Source organism: Eschscholzia californica, unplaced genomic scaffold, assembly GCF_041429995.1.
Source record: "Eschscholzia californica isolate CP2 unplaced genomic scaffold, dmEscCali1.0.p SCAF_6, whole genome shotgun sequence".
Taxonomy (NCBI): Eukaryota; Viridiplantae; Streptophyta; class Magnoliopsida; order Ranunculales; family Papaveraceae; genus Eschscholzia; species Eschscholzia californica.
This window is the reverse complement of record NW_028238483.1, coordinates 38,176,611-38,194,570: the sequence shown is the minus strand read 5'-3', so window position 1 is coordinate 38,194,570 and position 17,960 is coordinate 38,176,611. Positions and strand designations below refer to the sequence as shown.

Genomic DNA, 17,960 nt, shown 5'->3' with positions numbered 1-17,960 from the left:
GCGAAATGACCTTTATTTCCACAGTTGAAGCACTTCACAAGTGCAATTTTAACCTCTTTACGGCCTTTTGCCTTTGGTTGCTTAGCCACACCACCTTCAGGTCCATGGTTTTGAGAAAAACGAGCCTTCTTAGATCGCTTAGATCGATGTTTCGCCTTTTTCGACTCGCGTCCATGAGCTACAAAAGCAACATGTGAAGGCGCAATTGCCTTCTAACGCTCCACCTCCATCTCAAGGTGTCTAGCAATCTCAGAAAATGTCTTGACATGCTCACTATGAGCCATGAGGAGTTTAAAATTAGCCCAGCTAACAGGTTCATCAGGAAGTGAACGGATCACATTGAGAACCTGCTCCTCATCGTCAACTTCTCGCCCAGCAGCTTTCAGGTCACGAATCATAGCACTCATGATTCGAAGATGTTCAGCCACACTATGACTTGTATCCATAGTGTATCTCATCCATTTCAAAGTCAAGGCACGAAGCCTGGTAGCAGATGTTTGACCGAACTTGACCTTAAGCTTATCCCACATGTCCTTAGCCGTGAGACAATTCTCAAATTCCCCAATCAGATCGTTGTGCATGCAGTACAACATAGTATAGCGCGCCGAACGATCCTTTTTGGACCATTCTTGGTATGCTGTTAATTCTTGGTTATACCGATCACTTTCGGTATCCTTAGGTTCAACCATAACAATGGATAAGTTGTCTAAAACCTCGCGTTCATTAAGGAGATATTGAATCTTCCTATGCCAGATGTCATAGTTAGTACGATCTAGTTTTTCATTCGTGGACAAGTCTCCAATCATACTCTTAGTTGTCATCTACAATTATGCACAATGTAATGGATATTAATTAGGCACTATTTTTATTTCTAACTAAATTATCGAGATTTCATCATTTGTATCAATCACTCGAAAAATTCGCTAAGCTCATTATCATCATTCATGATATAAACTAGAAATTCCATAATTTAATTACTTCATAGAACACATCTATGGGACCCTTTGATTTCACAAATCATATTCGTAAAAAATTAATTTATAAATTATATAGGTCACACAGACATATATAAATCATATAGACATGAACTCTCATAGTTATATCATGATTAAATATGCTACACATGCATATTAAACAAATACACACATGTATTAACTCATTTGAAATAATAACATCCCATCCAATCCAAAACAAATTCGGAAACGAGTTACAACAGGATCACATAGATCTTGGTCGTTTGTTATTATTTGGGTTGGGTTACTCTTTTAAAAATTGCCAATAGTAACCTAATCCCAGTAGCCAAAATTTAATTTGGTTACCCAAATTGAATTATTTGATATGTCAACCAAAAAACAAATGTGTCCATACACAATAATAGGTCCTAACAGTAGAGACCCTTAATTTAATATCTTCTGTATTCATGTATGGGGATGGAAATAAGAGAGACATAGTTGATTATGGACTCTACGAATAATTTTTTCTTTGAGTCCCAATCAAATCATATTATTATCTGGCTAATGACACTATCCGACAGATTTAATCATAAGTTTACATTCACATTTCAAGTGATTTCCAATTTCAATTTTTCTTTATATAAATAAAATGAAATTGTAATTGGAAACTCCATTATCGACGAACAAGAGGCAGGAGCGAACAATTTCGGCTCTGATACCACTGTTGGTCATAATAGGTTAATTCATACCTTTGTGCGGAAGCGGTTGATCGTCCAATTGCCGCTAATCTGCCCACGATCGTCGCCGACTTGCTACAATCTATGTGTCCGAATCACTACTAGAGCAATCGGAATATCCACCCCTTAAATCCTTGTCTATCGATGGTTAGACCATGTAATACTAGAGTATGTTGAATGAGATTATTTGTGTAGTTTTTTGTGTGTTTTTCAAGAACACAAATGAGACCTATTTATATAGTTTCTCATAGCTACAATTAATCACAAAGATTAATAGCCAGCAATTAATCCATTGTAACCGCTATACTAAATAGCGAGTTAATTACGACCGTTTCATTCCCATGAATGTGGCCGTTACAAAACGGTTTCATTCCCATGAATGTGACCGTTACAACATGATTAATAGCTGCATTATCTCTCATATACTTTTAATTTCTTTTAACTAGTTGAGCTTCCATGAATGGAGGTCATCAAATATCTCATAACTGAAAAGACAAAGAAACAATAAGATGAGATAGAGTAACTAATTTGAGTTTTTCGGAGTCCAATTGAATTGCCCAATCAAATTTAGACCAGGAGAAAAAAATATCCCACCTGTATTTATACGAAGACTTCACGTGTGGTCCACAATTTACTCATGTTATATCAAACTATTGATACCTATTTTCAATGGTATCTTTATAACATACTGTAGTAGAAGACTCTAGTTGCTGCAATTAATAGAATAAACCACCGACAATGCTAGAAAAGAACTCATAATTGGCAAGGAACAACCACAATACAAAGAAGAATTCGTACTTTTTCATTCAGGGAGGCGGGGACTCGATTTACGCGCCGACGGTTAATGGCTGACGACGAATGTTGACAGCGAGAAGAGAAGAAGGTGGAAGAAGTAGCGGTTAGAAAACCACCCACAAATGGCGCATGGTGACTGCACCAGAAAAGCATCCCACTAGTTGGACCATATAGCTCTAGAGGCACCCCAAGCGCATAACTTGACTTATTTGGCTGCATTGTAGGGGTGTCAACGGGTCGGTTCCGGTTCGGGTATCTCACTATCCAGAACCGGAACCTATTAAAAATTACAGTTCCGGATCCTAGCGGTTCCGGGTCCGGTTCCATAATTTAAGGATCCAGAACCGGAACCTATAAAAATTGCGGGTATCCGTCGGGTATCGGATATTTATCGGTTCTTTTTATGACTTCTTATTTAATCATTTTTAACACTAATTAGGAAGGTTATACTTCATTCAAAAACTCGGATATTTTTTGTAAAACCTATTTAATAAAAGATACACGAACGAGTTATTAAAATTTTATAACAAATCCCATTATTGTATATTATAAGTTGCAATAAAATTTGTTATTGAATATAATTTGATTGCCAATTAAGAATGTTATGTTAAGTGAGAAACTCAACGACATGATTAGAAAATATTTATCATAGAATAAGTAATTAGGACCTTAAAATTTGTGAAAAAATCAACTAATTACGTATTAAAGTCGGGTATCGGGTACCCATCGGGTACCCGTCGGATATACCCAATAAGTATTTAAATCTTATCGGTTCCAATCGGGTAATATCCGTCGGGTATTAAATTCTTATCGGATACCAAAATAAGGATCCAGACCCGGCATAAACAGTTCCGGTTCCGGTTCGGTTCCGGGTAAATGGGTACTCATTGCCACCCCTACTGCATTGGTTGTGTCTTTATTTTTCAACTTCATGATGTAATTCTCATTAGCCTTTTGGTATATAGTGAAGTTTGATTAAAAACAAAATGGTATATCTTTATAAAATGCAAGTCGGTAAGGAATAAGGATTGACAAAATTGTCATATTTGTGAACATCTCACATGAAGCATAATTGTATTTGTGGTAAGGATCCTAAGAATAATTTGATAACTTTTGCGCCCTTGACATCTAAAACTCCTGTGACATAACAAAGGATGATTAGTGTTTTTTTGTTGAGGAGGATGATTAGTGTTTTGAACTACTGATTCTTTTATTCACCTAACATGATATTTTATTCAATAACAATAGAGAAAGTACTTACGGCTTAAAATATTACCTTTTTTTTGTTGAAACCTTAAAATATTACCTTAGTGTAATTATTGTATGGGTATTTTGGTCAAACATGTTTCACGAGTCATAGCTATAATGCTATAGTGTTATGGGTTGTTTATCACGATCACCACCAATGCATCGACATTCATTTGACGAGGAAAACATTTGAACCAAAAGGATTTAAAATAAAGGATTTTAACCGTTCCTATAAGTTGTGTCTTTTTTTTTGAATTGTTCAGCGTGTGCCTCGAACCCGTGACCTCTAGGTGGAAGATTATACCTCTTACCACTCCAACCAAGGGTTGTTGGCCCTATAGGTTGTGTAGGTAGCAAAGGGCCCTATAGGTTGTGTAGGTAGCAAAGGGAGTAAAAGTTGAACTTATAAATATTAGCGGCCAAAAGAGAAGATATTCATAAAGGAGACGAACACAAAGGAGAAGATATTCATAAAGGAGACGAACCAAGGGTTGTTGGCCCCATAAGAAATTCAGTATTGCTAGAAGCCTAGAATCAACTCCATCTCCTCCCGTCACAGCCATACCAGATCCAAGGTTAGGTCTATCTCTGTCCCCTTTTCTCTCTCTCTCTCTCTCTCTCTAGTTTCATATTGCTTTCATTTTCATTTGAAATTGAAGCAGGAACGAACAGAAGGATCTCAAAATCAAAACCCTAAATTTAAAAGTCTCACATTTTTTGTTTAGCTTCCCCACTGCTTAAGTCGATAACCTCTTGCTTTTCTTTTTCATTTGCTGTTCTAATTAGAAATCTCTTCAATCAACTTTTCTATCCTATTAGGAATTTGGATCATATATATAGAGTGATTGGTTGACAATGTTAATACCATATAGGATCCAAAATTTAGTTTAAATTGTAAAAAAGCAATAGTGCATTTTAAGTGTTTGTCATTTGTTCCCAACAAAAAATTGGGTTCTTACTTCTTTACTTGGAGGCTAATACTTTCTCTATTTAGGTTATACAATTCACATCTTAGTTTAAATTTAGAGTATTACTTGATATGTCAAAGAATAATTTAAGCCATAGCCACACACCTATGTTTTCTTCATTTGGTGCTCATTATAACTCAAACCCTCTCTGTATTTCGTATATTTTTTAAATTGTCTTTCTTGCTTCTATTTAGTATAGTTTCCTGGAAGCAATTTATCATGTACTGACTTTATATATTCTCTAGTTTTCATTTCTCCTCGTGGTTTGCAGTATTACCCCTTCGTGTCTTGGTGCTCGTTCATTTTCTCCGTTTACTAATTTTAGAATTTTCTCAGTTGTTAATATACACAAATGGATTGGAACCCCCAAAAAAGATAGTATAAGAGCAAGAAAAGAAGCTAACAAGTTTCTATTTTTGCAGCGTAACAAGGTTCTAGACTGTGAGAAGATGCATCCGCCTTTGACCTTGCATAGGCATCCTATGTGCGCAGAAGTATGTTCATCTTCTTCCTTCTCTTATGTATTCAATCAAACTCATCTCTGTTCATTTGAAGAACGTAAGAATTTCGGGAGCCCTTAATCGTTCTCATGACCAATATCTTTATCTGGCGTTTGTTCTTTGAAAAGGATGAAATAGTAGAAAAAAGGGAAAGATCTTCACATTTTTTGCTTCTCTGCTTATGACTGTTGCAGATAATTGAAGAATTTCAGAAATGTCATACAGACCATCCTCTAGGAAAGTTCTTGGGCAAGTGTACAGATCTCAAGGTTAAGCTTGATCGATGTTTTCGTCAAGAAGTGAGTCTGAGAGCTAACTTTTTCATATAATTTTTCTCTTTTCTTCTGTTAGAGGTTTCAGTTTTGGAACTAACTTATGTTCATAATTTATTTGGCAGAAAGCAGTAAAGAGAAAAGCAAATTTTGAAGAGAGTAAAAAGTTTAAGGAGAGATTACAAACTTACAGGAAAGAAACTGCAGAAGAGAACGGTATTTAGACATCGGGTAATCTTGATGAAGGAGACTTGAAACTGTTTCGAGTTTAACATGTCGACAACCCACTCAAAAGAGAAAGAGAGACAAGTTTTCACTAAAAACATTTGAAAACTGCATTCATCCAAGTTTTCTGTTGAATGAAATTGAAATGATGGCAATATCGTTTCTGTTTACAAGTTATACTTGGATTGTGAACAAGTATGATTAGCTATGAAAAAAAATTGGTATATGTTATTAAAACTTTATATTTGTTTGGAATTATATATATGAAAATAAATTGATGATGTCTTTTTGGGGTTCAATGAAATTTTCCCTATGTTGATATAAGTACACTGAAACTGAAAAATGACTTTTTGCCTGGCCATAATCTTGGTTGAGCTGGAAATAGATAGTTAAAACTTTTTGTCTCTCTAAATCTTGTCCAATCATATACTTCACTTCTTCCGAGACTGTGGCCAGGGCAGTGCCAAAAAATATGTAGAAGTAATTGTGCTCACATGTCCAAAAATCACATCACTCCCAGTACCAAAGAGAGACCCAGGAATAGGTAGATAGAATAGTTAGTTTCCAACTTTCCATCCAAATGCTAAATGTGTAGGGGAGCATAACTTATGATAGCACATTTGCCAGTCATACGTTTTCCTACTAAAATAGATTCAAATAATGAAACTTTTAATAGGATATATCACTCGACCAACTCTGTCTGCCCTGTTTAGGCGTAAGTTGTTTTTTTTTTTATTTTTTTTATTTTTATTTTATTATCTATTCGACTCTTTGACTTGCATTCCAGATTAGTTACCTGAGTTCAGGATGCGGTAGAAACTATTAGAAATAACACGACCTAGTAGTAGTCACTCGGTAATATAATTCCCAAAATCTTTTAATCTAGTGTTTGAAAATTTTCGAACGGTTGTCCTTGAAAATCGTATCCCATCTATTTTGGGCCGATTCCGAGTGATTTTCGTGTGAATATCAAATCTAAAGATTTTAGACTATACAATCCGAGAGTGTCTTTGTTTTTCTATACTGGACAGTGGACAGTCCGAAGGTCAAACTAAATTGACTGGAGTCAATAACTGTGGAGGAGCGCCTAAACCAAAAAAGTGGGGCTCGTGTAGAGAGAGGCACCCAGATTGAAGTGATCGGTAGGGCGCTATATTCTACACATTTCTACTGTGGAGATATACTTCGCCTTTCGTAGTTCCAGAGAGGTTTCTGCTCTCCTTGCTTTATCTCGGTAAATCTCTCTCTCTCTCTCTCTCTCGCTTTAGGGTTTCTAATTAAATTGAATCCTGATTTCGATTTTTTCTATTTCAAGTTTTCGTTTTTCTAGGGTTTTCAGTGTTTTAGGGTTTTCAGGTTTTTGTTACCTGCAAGTTCTTATATGAGCTTTCTTTTCAGATCTATATCATTCTATCTATAGAAGAATCGGATAAGATCGTTTGATCTTTTCAACAGAAGAAGATGTACAACGGAATCGGATTACAAACCGCTAGAGGATCCGGAACAAACGGTTACGTTCAGACGAACAAATTCTTCGTAAGACCAAGGGCTGCGAAAGTGGAAACGAAAGCATTTGAAGATGATCAAGGAACTGGTGGTGTTAAAAAGGCAAACAAGGAGATTCTTGAACATGATAGAAAGCGTCAGATTCAGCTTAAGCTTACGATTTTGGAAGATAAGTTGATTGATCAAGGTTATACTGATGACGAAATTGCTTTGAAGCTTGATGAAACGAGAAAGGAATTGGAAGCTGATGCTGCTAATGAATCTGATCTTCGATCCAGTGGTAGCGCGAATAACAAGTATTTTGTTTCTCCCTACCCTTTTCATATCTTGTTATAATGATGCTTATTAGTAGTTCATTGGCATATGAACTTAAATTGCATAATATGATTGTTTTTTTTTTTCTCAATTATCTAAACATGTTGAAATCATTAATTGATAATTTTATGTGGTATTGTTCTAAAACTCATCGAATTTTAGTTTGTATTGTTCCATTGAATTATATGTGGAGGATTTTGATGTTAGTTGCGAGAATAGGTATAGGAGTTGAGTTCTGTGTTGTGATTGACATTGTTCTTTCATTGTGGATTATGTCAAGTTTTGGTTATTTTTAGGAGTTCCTGATTGTGTTAGGATTTCTTAGTTTATGAAGGTAATCTATGTTTATTGCGTTTTCCTTGTGATAGTTTAGACTGGAGAGGTTGTCTTGAAATTGATTCATCATACTTCACTTTCCTATTTGATTATTTTCTCAGTCGGGTATCCTAATCTTGGTTCCATTGTCAACTCTCGTTTTCTCTCTTCATTCCCTTTAATATATTGTTCTACTCTAATAGGCGTTGATCTTATTTACTTCTTTCATTTTGCTTGAAACTTCATCCATCTCTTTTTGTACACAAACTCAGTTTGTTGTAACCCTATAACATATATACTCGTCTGGGTCCTTCGCTTCCTGACAAGAGAAGGGCTGGATACAACTCAAGAGGTTAAGTTTTGACCCTTTGGTGATACGAGGAATTATCTGAAGAATCTCAACTTGCTTGTATAGGTAGAAGAAACAAGTTTGTGGCAGGATGTTGAGAACGAAATTTGTATCCCACTTGCTGCGAAGGATATATTATGTAGACACACTTTTTTGCCTTTGTGTTAAGAATATTGAGATAGACTTCTATTTGCTCCACGTCCCATGTACTCTATTCTTTTTTAAGTTTATATTTCGTTTTCAAAGAGTTCCAGATTGTTGAACCTGGTTTTTGTGACGTTGAGTGTTAAATGAGCCCCATACCTTTTACTTGTACAGCGAGTGCAGGTACTGTTTACAGTTCATAAGCTTGGATGCTACATTTGTACTAGTTGATAGAATTCTAAGGAGCGTATTTTTGAACTTTTATTTACTTTTTAACCTTATGTTGAGTTTAATTATCTACTACTTACTTGCCTGGTCCAGGGTTTCGGATACTCAGACACATCAGGTTGCAGCTAGAAAGGAGAAACAGATGGAGACATTAAGGGCTGCTCTTGGGATTAGTAGAGCTGATAATACCTCTGAGCACCAGGAACAAAAGAAAGATGAGGTTATGCATGATTCAAATACTGAAATGAGCGATGATGAGAAACCAAAAGAAGAGCCTAGAGAGGAAGGGGAAATTTACAAAACTGAGGAAGATGTTCCAGAAGTGGGCAAGAAAGATGAGGTTATGCATGATTTCAATCATATTATTCAAAAAAAAAAGAAGCTGGGTGATAAAAATAGTAGCCGACGAGGTGAAATTGAGTTGTCCAAAAACCATGAGAAGCAAGATAACAGAAAAAGAAGGTACAAGGATGGTTCTTCTGATGCCGATAGTAGCGAAAGACGTTCCAAAGGAGTAAAGAAGAAAAATCGAGATACTAGGCAAGATACCGACTCGGATAGTGACGATTCTCATGATGTCAAGCACAAGAAGAAGGGTTTGGAAGACAAAAAGACTAGGAGACATCACAGTGATGATTCTAGTTCAGATTCCATAGCTGAAAGTGATGATGCTGGTAAAAGAAATACTAAAAGGGTGATGGAGAAATCTGCTAAGTCTCATTCAAGGCGTGGTTTGGAAGAGGACACCAGAAGACACAAAAGCCAAGTGGTGATGCAACATAAGGTCAGTAGAAGACATGACTCTGAAGATGAATCTGACACAGATAGTGAGAAAGTAACCAGAAGAAGTCAGATTAAAGAACAGACAAAATTGAAGTCAAACCAAGAGGCAGATATTGGGAGAAAATCTGACTCTGATAAAAAAGGACGTGGAAAAGACAGCCAAAAGGTGTATAGGGACTCCGGTTCTGATTCAGATGGAGCTAGAAAACATCGTAAAGCAGAAACAAATAGAAGGATTGGAGGTAGAAGGTATGATCCAGACGAGGACGATACTGGTAGTGGCAAGAAGGATGCTAGAAGTGTGGTGAAGCGTAGGGCTTCTAAAAGAGAAGACAATACTTCAACAGATGATAGTGAGAGCAACAATAGTAGCACTGACAGATCCAGCAAAAGTAGCAGTGGAAGTGATTCTGACGGTAGCAGTGATGATGGCAGCAAAGACAAACATGGCAAGAAGAGGGTTAATGAGGTGAAAAAGACCTTTAGTTCTACAAGGGATCAACACGGCTATAAAAGAAGAGAAAGTGGTAAATCCACGGAAAGATATAGTAATAGAGAAAAAGACACTTTAGGAACAGAGGAAAGAAGTCGATTTGAGACAAGGAGGGGGACAAAGAATGAAATCTATGCAAGTCAAGAAACGAGAGGGAAGAGGAAGCTAGAGACTGAAGGTAATGAAGAAAAATTGGAGTTGCGCTCGGAGCGCCAGAGCTCAAGAAGAGAGGGTGGGCACAGGGAGAGCAGGGCTGAGTTTGGACCAAACCACAGAGCTAGCAGGACCCAAGATGATGAAAAAGTGAAAGAGCATTTGAGTTTTGATACCTCAAGGGATAAATTGTTGCACAAAAAACATAACCACAATGAGCATGGAGTGGGTAGTAACCGAAGAAATGGTGATGAAGAGGGAACAATTAAGACTAGAAGGGGTGAGGAAAGACATGGAGGTAAGGTACAGGGAAGAGATGAAGACGAGCATGGGAGCAAAAATCATGTCAGAAATGAAGAAAAAGGAAGTGCTGTGAAACATGACAAGAGTGAGGAGGGGCAAAGTGTTAAACTGCAGGGAAGGAAAGAAGGGGAACTTGAAGATAGAAGGCGCGGAAGAGAGGAAGGGGACAGAAGGCGTGAGAAGGATGGAGAGGAATTGGGTAGAAGCAGAAGACGGGAAAGGGAAGATGAAGAAGTGCATGGAAATAAAAAGCTCAGAAAGGAAGAAGATGAACGCATGACCAGGAATGTGAGGGATGAAGAAGAAACACGTGGAGGCAAAATGCACATAAAGGAGGGAGAAGAACGCCAAAACAGAAGGCGTGGAAGGGACAGGGACGAAGAAGATGAGTCCCAATTGAGGAAGCGCGGAAGAAATGATGAAGAAGAAGAGCCGAGGAATAGGAGGAGTGGGAGAGATGATAGAGAGGAGAGCAAGACAGTAAGACAAGGAAGGGAAGAACTGCATGAAAGTAGAAGACGTGGAAGGGACGAAGAAGAAGAAGAAAAACGAAGAGGAAAAGAGGGAAGAGAAAGGGAAATGGATGCTAAAAGGGGTAGGTACGACGATTATCCTCGGTCAAGTGGAAGAAGAGGACATGAGATTAGCAGTGATGATGATCAACCAAGGCGACGACATGGACGAGAGTAGATACATAAATAACAAACACTTGGTGAGTTAGTTGAATTACGGTAATTTATGCTATGCATATTTCTTCTTTTTTTGTTTCATTTGGTAGCTGACGGCTGACCTGATTTAGCTCCTCTTCAAACGAGTAAGTAATGAATGATAATAGTTTGTTTTCTCGCAGATACTGATGCTGAAAGGAAGTTTGAGGAGGGAGAAGAGGCTGATCTGTCAAGCGTTTACTTACATTTTGCTCTCTATACAATGAATTTTGTTTGTTGTACTTCTACTGCACTTTTATCATTTTGGTATCGCTAGAAAACGATATTTAGTACTTTGGAGCAACTAGTTCTTGCCTATTTTCTGCCTTTTGAGTCTAACTTTAATCTTATGGGTTATCAAACTATTGTAGGATGAGTATAAATTTGGATTTGTTTTGTGACTTTTTCGATCTTTCCTTTGATCCAATAGAGAGAAAGAGAGCAGGAATCAACTTTGGAGCAGTGTTAAACCAGATTTCTTGATAGTGGACAATTGGAGATGATGCCATTATCACCACTTCTTTTTGTTTTTCTTCAACGTTTCTTTGTTTTCGGTCTCCCGTGTGTATTAAGGTCTGAAATATGAACTATTTCACGCAAGATTTGTAAGAAATTATTATCATAAATAATTTATGAAATGTAGAAGTTGGAAAAGGAAAGGAAGGTGTGTCACCTTCTGCCTTTGATAGAACAATGTCATAATACCAAAAAACACAAGTTGTAATCTGATGTGGAAGACTATATTTCTCTTGTTTTTTTCCTTTATCTATCTTTGATTCCACTGTGGTAGTGGCATGACTTCCCTGCCCTTACTTCGCCTTGTCGTTGAAGGTAAGAAAAGCCCAAACCGTCCAATATAGTGAATCAGAAAGTACACACCGGCTAATATAGTGAAAGTTTTTTCTCTCTATTTTCTTTTCTTACTCCAAATTGTTATCAAACACAAATCTACATTCAGTATTTTTCCAAGGTTCGACATACAAATGTAGAGAAAGTTAACCACCCTTAAATCAGGACGGTTCGGTTTGTCTTAGAAGTGGGCTTTGAATTTGGTGGGGTGGCCCGTGGCCCGTGCCCCTATCAAATTCGATTTTCCCCTTTCATTTCATCTCACCTTAAATTTTCATTTCATTTCACTTTCATTTACGTGGACGGGGTTTTGAATCGTCTTTATTTGGCAAATCACTCTCTCCCTCTAAAAAGTTATCTCCAGCTCAAACCCTAGGACAAATCAACTCCACCATCTTCATCCTCTCTCTCTCTCTCTCTCCATTCAGAAACAAATCCAAGGTACGATTAACATTTCAATTATCTCTCTAGTTTGATTGATTTACTATCCTTTTTAACATATTCATCTTAATCACTTCTTGTTTCCTGAATTCGGATCCATCTTGAGTTGATCCGATTAGGTAACATATATTTTGTATCTTATATGATCGATCTTGACTATTTCCTCATAGATCTACTGTTTCTATCTTATATTTTGCTATATCGATTTGTACGGATAGTAATATGACGATTAAATTACTGATTTTGCTTAGATCTACTACCTATTCAATTGAGATTAATGAATCGTGTTATGATTTACGCCCTAGCTCGATAGATCTACTTCTGTGCTTGATTTGATACTCTATTATTTGAGATCTCTAATGCGTTTTAATGATGATCTGGTCACTACGGTAAAACTTTATGTGTTGATGTACGGTTCAGTTTCAAGGTTATTGTCTTGTGTTAATTTGTGTGAATCTGCTGATTATTTGGCTGATTATGTGTGATTGATATTGAGTTTTGATGCTAAGACTTTCTCATGCTGCTTTCTTTTCTTGACACAATGAATAATGTCTTGGTATTTGTCCAACCGATTGGGTGTTTTCTGCGTTTTCTTAAAGCTCATATTGGTGACCTAAAATTGGTTTCATTCGTTTTATTAAACTGTTGGCATTAGCATTCCACAATCGCAATTTAGCGGAGTAGTCTGCTTGTTTTCGGACAATGGTACTTGGCAAGTAAAATTATGCAATTTCTTGCTAAATTACTGCAGCGCACCTTTCATCACGGATGACAGTTACCTAGGTTACGATCTTTCTGGAGATCGTGACTCGTACGGAAACTGATGATGATGAATGAGATTGACAGAAAAACCTTCTATTATAGAAGTCGTGTACAACAACGAAAATCTTACAAGTCCGGCCTGTTATAAAGATGGTAAAAACGAAGAAGTCATTACTGTTGCCTGTCTGTTGGTCTTCTGTAGCATTTAAAATTATAACAGTAAAAGATATTTTGAAGTTTTAACTTGAAAATAAGACTCTAGTTGCTCTTATGGTGCAATAAGAATATTAGTGTATTCATCACTTGGCATGGTTTTGTTGTTATCTCTTAGACTCTTACTGTTATGTTTTATTTATTTATAACTAGCATTTTTAGTTTTATTGATCTGTAACTAGCAATGTTTAAAAAATTGAGGCGCATTCCTTGAGGAGCGCCTCGAGACGAGGCAGTCACTCAGTGCCTTGGAATTATTTCTGAGTTGTTGGACAACATAAAATACATTAGTACTTTTGTCTATTGAACACTTGACTTATATTATGGTAGTAAGTAGAAAAATTGTGTTATGTTATGCTTGTATATAATTGATGCCATGTACCTTACAAAAAAACAGTTCACTAGCTTTACGATCGAGGCATACGTCTTGAAGCGTTCCCTCGCCTTGTGAGAGCAAAACGCATTGAGGCGTAAAATTGTATTTTAAAACATTGGTAACTAGCATTCACACTGTGGTCTCTCCCTGTCTCTCTGTCTATCTTTATGTCTATCTCTCTTGTCTCTGTGCTTTGTCCAAGTCAGTGAAAAACAATACCAGGCTTAAAGTTGGATTTTGTTGTTGCTTGTTTCAGTCACTGCGATAAATTATGGCGGAGGAGGACATTCAGCCTCTTGTCTGTGATAATGGAACTGGAATGGTTAAGGTGAGAAAATTGTGTAAGAAGTTTGTATTTCCTGAGCATTATACCAGTATTTCTTGACTAATCATCTAGTCTCATATTTGACAGGCCGGATTTGCTGGAGATGATGCTCCAAGAGCCGTATTCCCTAGCATTGTTGGACGACCCAGACACACCGGTGTTATGGTTGGAATGGGACAGAAAGATGCCTATGTTGGTGATGAAGCTCAGTCTAAGAGAGGTATTCTGACCCTGAAATACCCAATCGAACACGGAATTGTGAGCAACTGGGATGATATGGAGAAGATTTGGCATCATACTTTCTATAATGAGCTTCGTGTGGCCCCAGAAGAGCATCCTGTGCTCCTTACTGAAGCTCCTCTTAACCCCAAGGCCAACAGGGAGAAGATGACACAAATCATGTTTGAGACCTTCAATGTTCCTGCTATGTATGTTGCAATTCAAGCTGTGCTTTCCCTCTATGCCAGTGGTCGTACCACAGGTTGGTAGATAGAAATTTCTATTTGTTTTTTTTAAAGATACCCTAGTATTTTATTCTAAATGATGGTTTTCCTCAGGTATTGTGCTGGATTCCGGTGATGGTGTGAGTCATACTGTCCCCATCTACGAAGGTTACGCCCTCCCACACGCCATCCTCCGTCTTGACCTAGCTGGACGTGATTTGACAGATGCGCTCATGAAGATCTTGACAGAAAGAGGATACATGTTCACCACAACTGCTGAACGGGAAATTGTCCGTGACATTAAGGAGAAGCTTGCCTATGTCGCTCTTGACTACGAACAAGAGCTTGAGACTGCAAAGAGTAGCTCATCAATCGAAAAGAACTACGAGCTTCCTGATGGTCAAGTTATCACAATTGGAGCAGAACGATTCCGTTGTCCAGAGGTGCTGTTCCAACCTTCACAGATCGGAATGGAAGCAGCTGGAATCCACGAGACCACTTACAACTCTATCATGAAATGTGATGTGGATATCAGAAAGGACTTGTACGGTAATATCGTGCTCAGTGGTGGATCAACTATGTTCCCAGGAATTGCTGATCGTATGAGTAAAGAAATTACTGCACTCGCTCCTAGCAGCATGAAGATTAAAGTGGTTGCACCACCAGAGAGGAAGTACAGTGTCTGGATCGGAGGTTCTATCTTGGCCTCTCTCAGCACCTTCCAGCAGGTAATCACTGAGACACTGAGTGCGTGTTTTTGTTCCCAACTATTTGAGTTTGGTATTAAATTTTGTTTTGTATTTGCAGATGTGGATATCCAAAGGGGAATACGACGAGTCTGGTCCATCTATTGTCCACAGGAAGTGCTTCTAGAACGTTTCTTGCTGGTGATTATTTTGTTGTGCTTATTATGGATCCCAGATTTTCAAGTTCAGAAAATGGTGGTCAGTCAGTCAGTCAGTCAGTCAGGTCTTTGGTTTTGTTGGTTTTCTTTATTTCGAATATTCTTCTTTTCCTCTCCATCCTCTAATATAGGGTGGTTGTGTTGGTGGTGGTGGTATGAGTCCTATATATATATATATAGGTTGTATTATTCTGGTTTGTGTTTTTTAAGGAAAGTTTGCCGAAGTTGAGAGGATGGAAAATTGGATTGCTATTAATCTCTTATAACCTGTTAAGCTTGAGGGTTTGTCGAGTAATTAAATCATTTATTAAACTAATTGATGTCGTTGTTGAAGTAACCATTCTGGATTGAGGTTTTCAATTTGGTTGTACTCGGAATATTGATTTCGAGTACCTTCTATACAAATCCGGGAAGCTATAATTTTGTTTAAACCACTAGAGATTTAAAAGAGAAGGTCCGAGATCTTATATCATGTCTTGTTCTTGTTTTGTTCTTATGTATAGAATGCCCTAATTTTTCATTATATTAAGGGAAATTGCTAAGCTTCTATATCAAACAATTCTATCTACTAACTGTAAAATGTTCTTTACAAAAATAACAAATAAAGAAGGAAAAACATGACCAATAGTCCCAATCCAAATACTATTTTTTTTTTTATCTTGAGGATGAAGGAAATATTGTTGTGATGTCATATTCAACATTAACCTTGAGAGATGGATACTTTTTTTTTGTTGAAGGAGAGAGATAGATACTTGAAATCTTAAAATCTTACTCAAAGTTCAAAATAAGAAAAAGAAAGAATATTTTTGTTGTTCCAAATGAAGAGATTATTAATTAGGCCACATCAAGCCATTAAATATTAATGAACAAGTAGCGTATGTGGAATTGAATCAGCCAATATAGAAGTGCCCTCACTAAGAGGACTCCTCACAGTTTAGAGAGAGGGAGAGAGAGAGAGAGAGAGGGGTCCAGTTAAATAAATGAATGAGAGTATGAAACCAAAATTAATAGCTGCAGCCTCACATTATTTTGTTTTCAGTGGAAAATTCTAGATCGTATTTCCTCTAGGTTGGGTACCAAAAAGGCACGGCTACATGTACAAAATCAACAAATTTATTTTTGAAAGAAAATGTAAAGGAAATATTTTTTTTTTCTGTTGATTTTAAATTTGAAATGTAGGTTTATTAATTCAAAATTTTGGTTTATTAATTCAAAATCTTAATAATTTTTAAGGAGTAGGGTGAGATTTTGGTCGAATACAAAATTTTGGAATTAGGAATCTTTAGGATTCTTAATAGCCAAATAGACAAAAGATTCTTGATTCCTGCTAAATTCTACTTTTGACAGGAATCCTACTTAGAAATCTCACAACCAAATACGCCGTCAATTTAAATAAAATTTCACAATGGGACACGTTCCCTTTTAAGACGCAATTGATTAATACGTGACCGATCAAAATTATGTCTTAGACAGGCCATCGTGTTTTGGCTAGTTTAGACCGTTCATGATCTACTTACCCGAAAATTCCCTTTCTTTTAAAACATCAAAAATACTATAATAGCAACTAAGATATAACTTTTCAGCTTTCTACTCATAATGTCAATCTAGTACAGAGATTTTATAATTATCATTTCATTAATTCTACCAACTCTCACAAGTTACAGCCTAATAATTACCACTCTACTGCCGTTGCTCGCTTCTTACTGGTAACTCCACCGAACCAGGTTCCATGTCCGCCGGAGATTCGCCGGAATGTTCCTCTGGCTGTGTTGATGTCGACCTTGAACTTGTACTTGCAAATAATGTACGGCAAATTGGACAAGAAAAATGAGAAGCAATCAACCATTTTTCAATACATTTTACATGAAACCCATGATTACACTTTGATAAAACCCTAATTCCTTCTCCATTAACAAAGTCTGATAAACAAATTGCACAAACTGGTTCTGTACCAGCTAACTTTAACCCAGAGAAGAATTCAACAATGGGTCCTGCTAATTTCTCAATCTGTTCAAGTCTTCTTTTTTCCTTTTCCCTTAATGATTTCTCATTAGCTTTTTTTAGATATCTATTGAGGAAGTAATTGAAAATGAAAAAAGACATAATGAAACAGAGAATTACCACAAAGATTAGAGCCATGACACTATTGAAATCTGATTTGCTTTTAAATGGTACCCATGGGTTTTCATTGCTATCATCAAATGATGTAGATAATAAGCGTCTAATGTGGGTAGATGATGAGAAAACCATTCTGTCTTTTTAGAGAGAGAGAATAGGTTGGTTGTTTTTTTGTTTTTCAAAAGGAAGAATGAGAATATATAAAGGAATCAATGGATGTATCTAGGTTTTATGAGTGTACCTAGTAAAAACTAAAACCATGGGCTTGATTTCCTAGAGAGTGAAGTGATATTACCACTCACACACACTATTGCCTAATATATACTTTTATATACATAGAATCCACATAAAAATGACTAATAAAATGATGTTAATGACCTTATAAAATGTTTAGAATCGCTAATATTCTATTTCTTAATGTATAGACCATTATATGGGAGAATATTATCATTAAAGTAAAAGATGTTTGGAACTAATTTAGTTGACAAAATAGAACAATAACAAATGATTTTCCTGATGTGTTTTAAGACACGTT

The 17,960-nt window shown here is 36.7% G+C and overlaps 5 protein-coding genes across 6 annotated transcripts; 3 read left to right on the top strand and 2 right to left on the bottom strand.

The window, feature by feature from the left end:
- Positions 1-297: 297 nt before the first annotated feature.
- On the bottom strand, positions 298-821 carry LOC147534537 (uncharacterized). Its single transcript, XM_086650134.1, has 2 exons — positions 348-821; positions 298-306 (listed from the first exon to the last, which is right to left on the bottom strand). The coding sequence occupies exons 1-2, from the start codon at positions 819-821 to the stop codon at positions 298-300; spliced, it is 483 nt and encodes a 160-aa protein (XP_086506260.1).
- Positions 822-3,992: 3,171 nt separating this feature from the next.
- On the top strand, positions 3,993-5,997 carry LOC147534536 (Cytochrome c oxidase biogenesis protein Cmc1-like protein). Its single transcript, XM_086650657.1, has 4 exons — positions 3,993-4,308; positions 5,124-5,195; positions 5,396-5,500; positions 5,599-5,997. Exons 2-4 carry the CDS (start codon positions 5,151-5,153, stop codon positions 5,695-5,697), a joined length of 249 nt encoding a protein of 82 aa, XP_086506783.1. The 5' UTR covers positions 3,993-4,308; positions 5,124-5,150; the 3' UTR covers positions 5,698-5,997.
- A 705-nt stretch (positions 5,998-6,702) lies between these two features.
- On the top strand, positions 6,703-11,321 carry LOC147534535 (uncharacterized). Of its 2 annotated transcripts, none has more exons than XM_086646795.1 (5): positions 6,703-6,932; positions 7,097-7,500; positions 8,649-8,895; positions 8,938-10,999; positions 11,138-11,321. In XM_086646795.1, exons 2-4 carry the CDS (start codon positions 7,160-7,162, stop codon positions 10,975-10,977), a joined length of 2,628 nt encoding a protein of 875 aa, XP_086502921.1. In that variant the 5' UTR covers positions 6,703-6,932; positions 7,097-7,159; the 3' UTR covers positions 10,978-10,999; positions 11,138-11,321. The 2 variants fall into 2 exon arrangements, with proteins under 2 accessions (XP_086502921.1, XP_086502922.1); XM_086646796.1 differs by having other exon boundaries at positions 6,843-6,932; positions 8,649-8,888; positions 8,934-10,999.
- A 623-nt stretch (positions 11,322-11,944) lies between these two features.
- LOC147534534 (actin-7-like) lies at positions 11,945-15,623 on the top strand. Its single transcript, XM_086645880.1, has 5 exons — positions 11,945-12,284; positions 13,892-13,963; positions 14,048-14,441; positions 14,518-15,131; positions 15,211-15,623. The coding sequence occupies exons 2-5, from the start codon at positions 13,907-13,909 to the stop codon at positions 15,274-15,276; spliced, it is 1,131 nt and encodes a 376-aa protein (XP_086502006.1). The 5' UTR covers positions 11,945-12,284; positions 13,892-13,906; the 3' UTR covers positions 15,277-15,623.
- Positions 15,624-16,987: 1,364 nt separating this feature from the next.
- On the bottom strand, positions 16,988-17,557 carry LOC147534533 (uncharacterized). The gene has a single exon (XM_086650133.1). It carries the CDS (start codon positions 17,555-17,557, stop codon positions 16,988-16,990), a length of 570 nt encoding a protein of 189 aa, XP_086506259.1.
- Between the last annotated feature and the right edge of the window lie 403 nt (positions 17,558-17,960).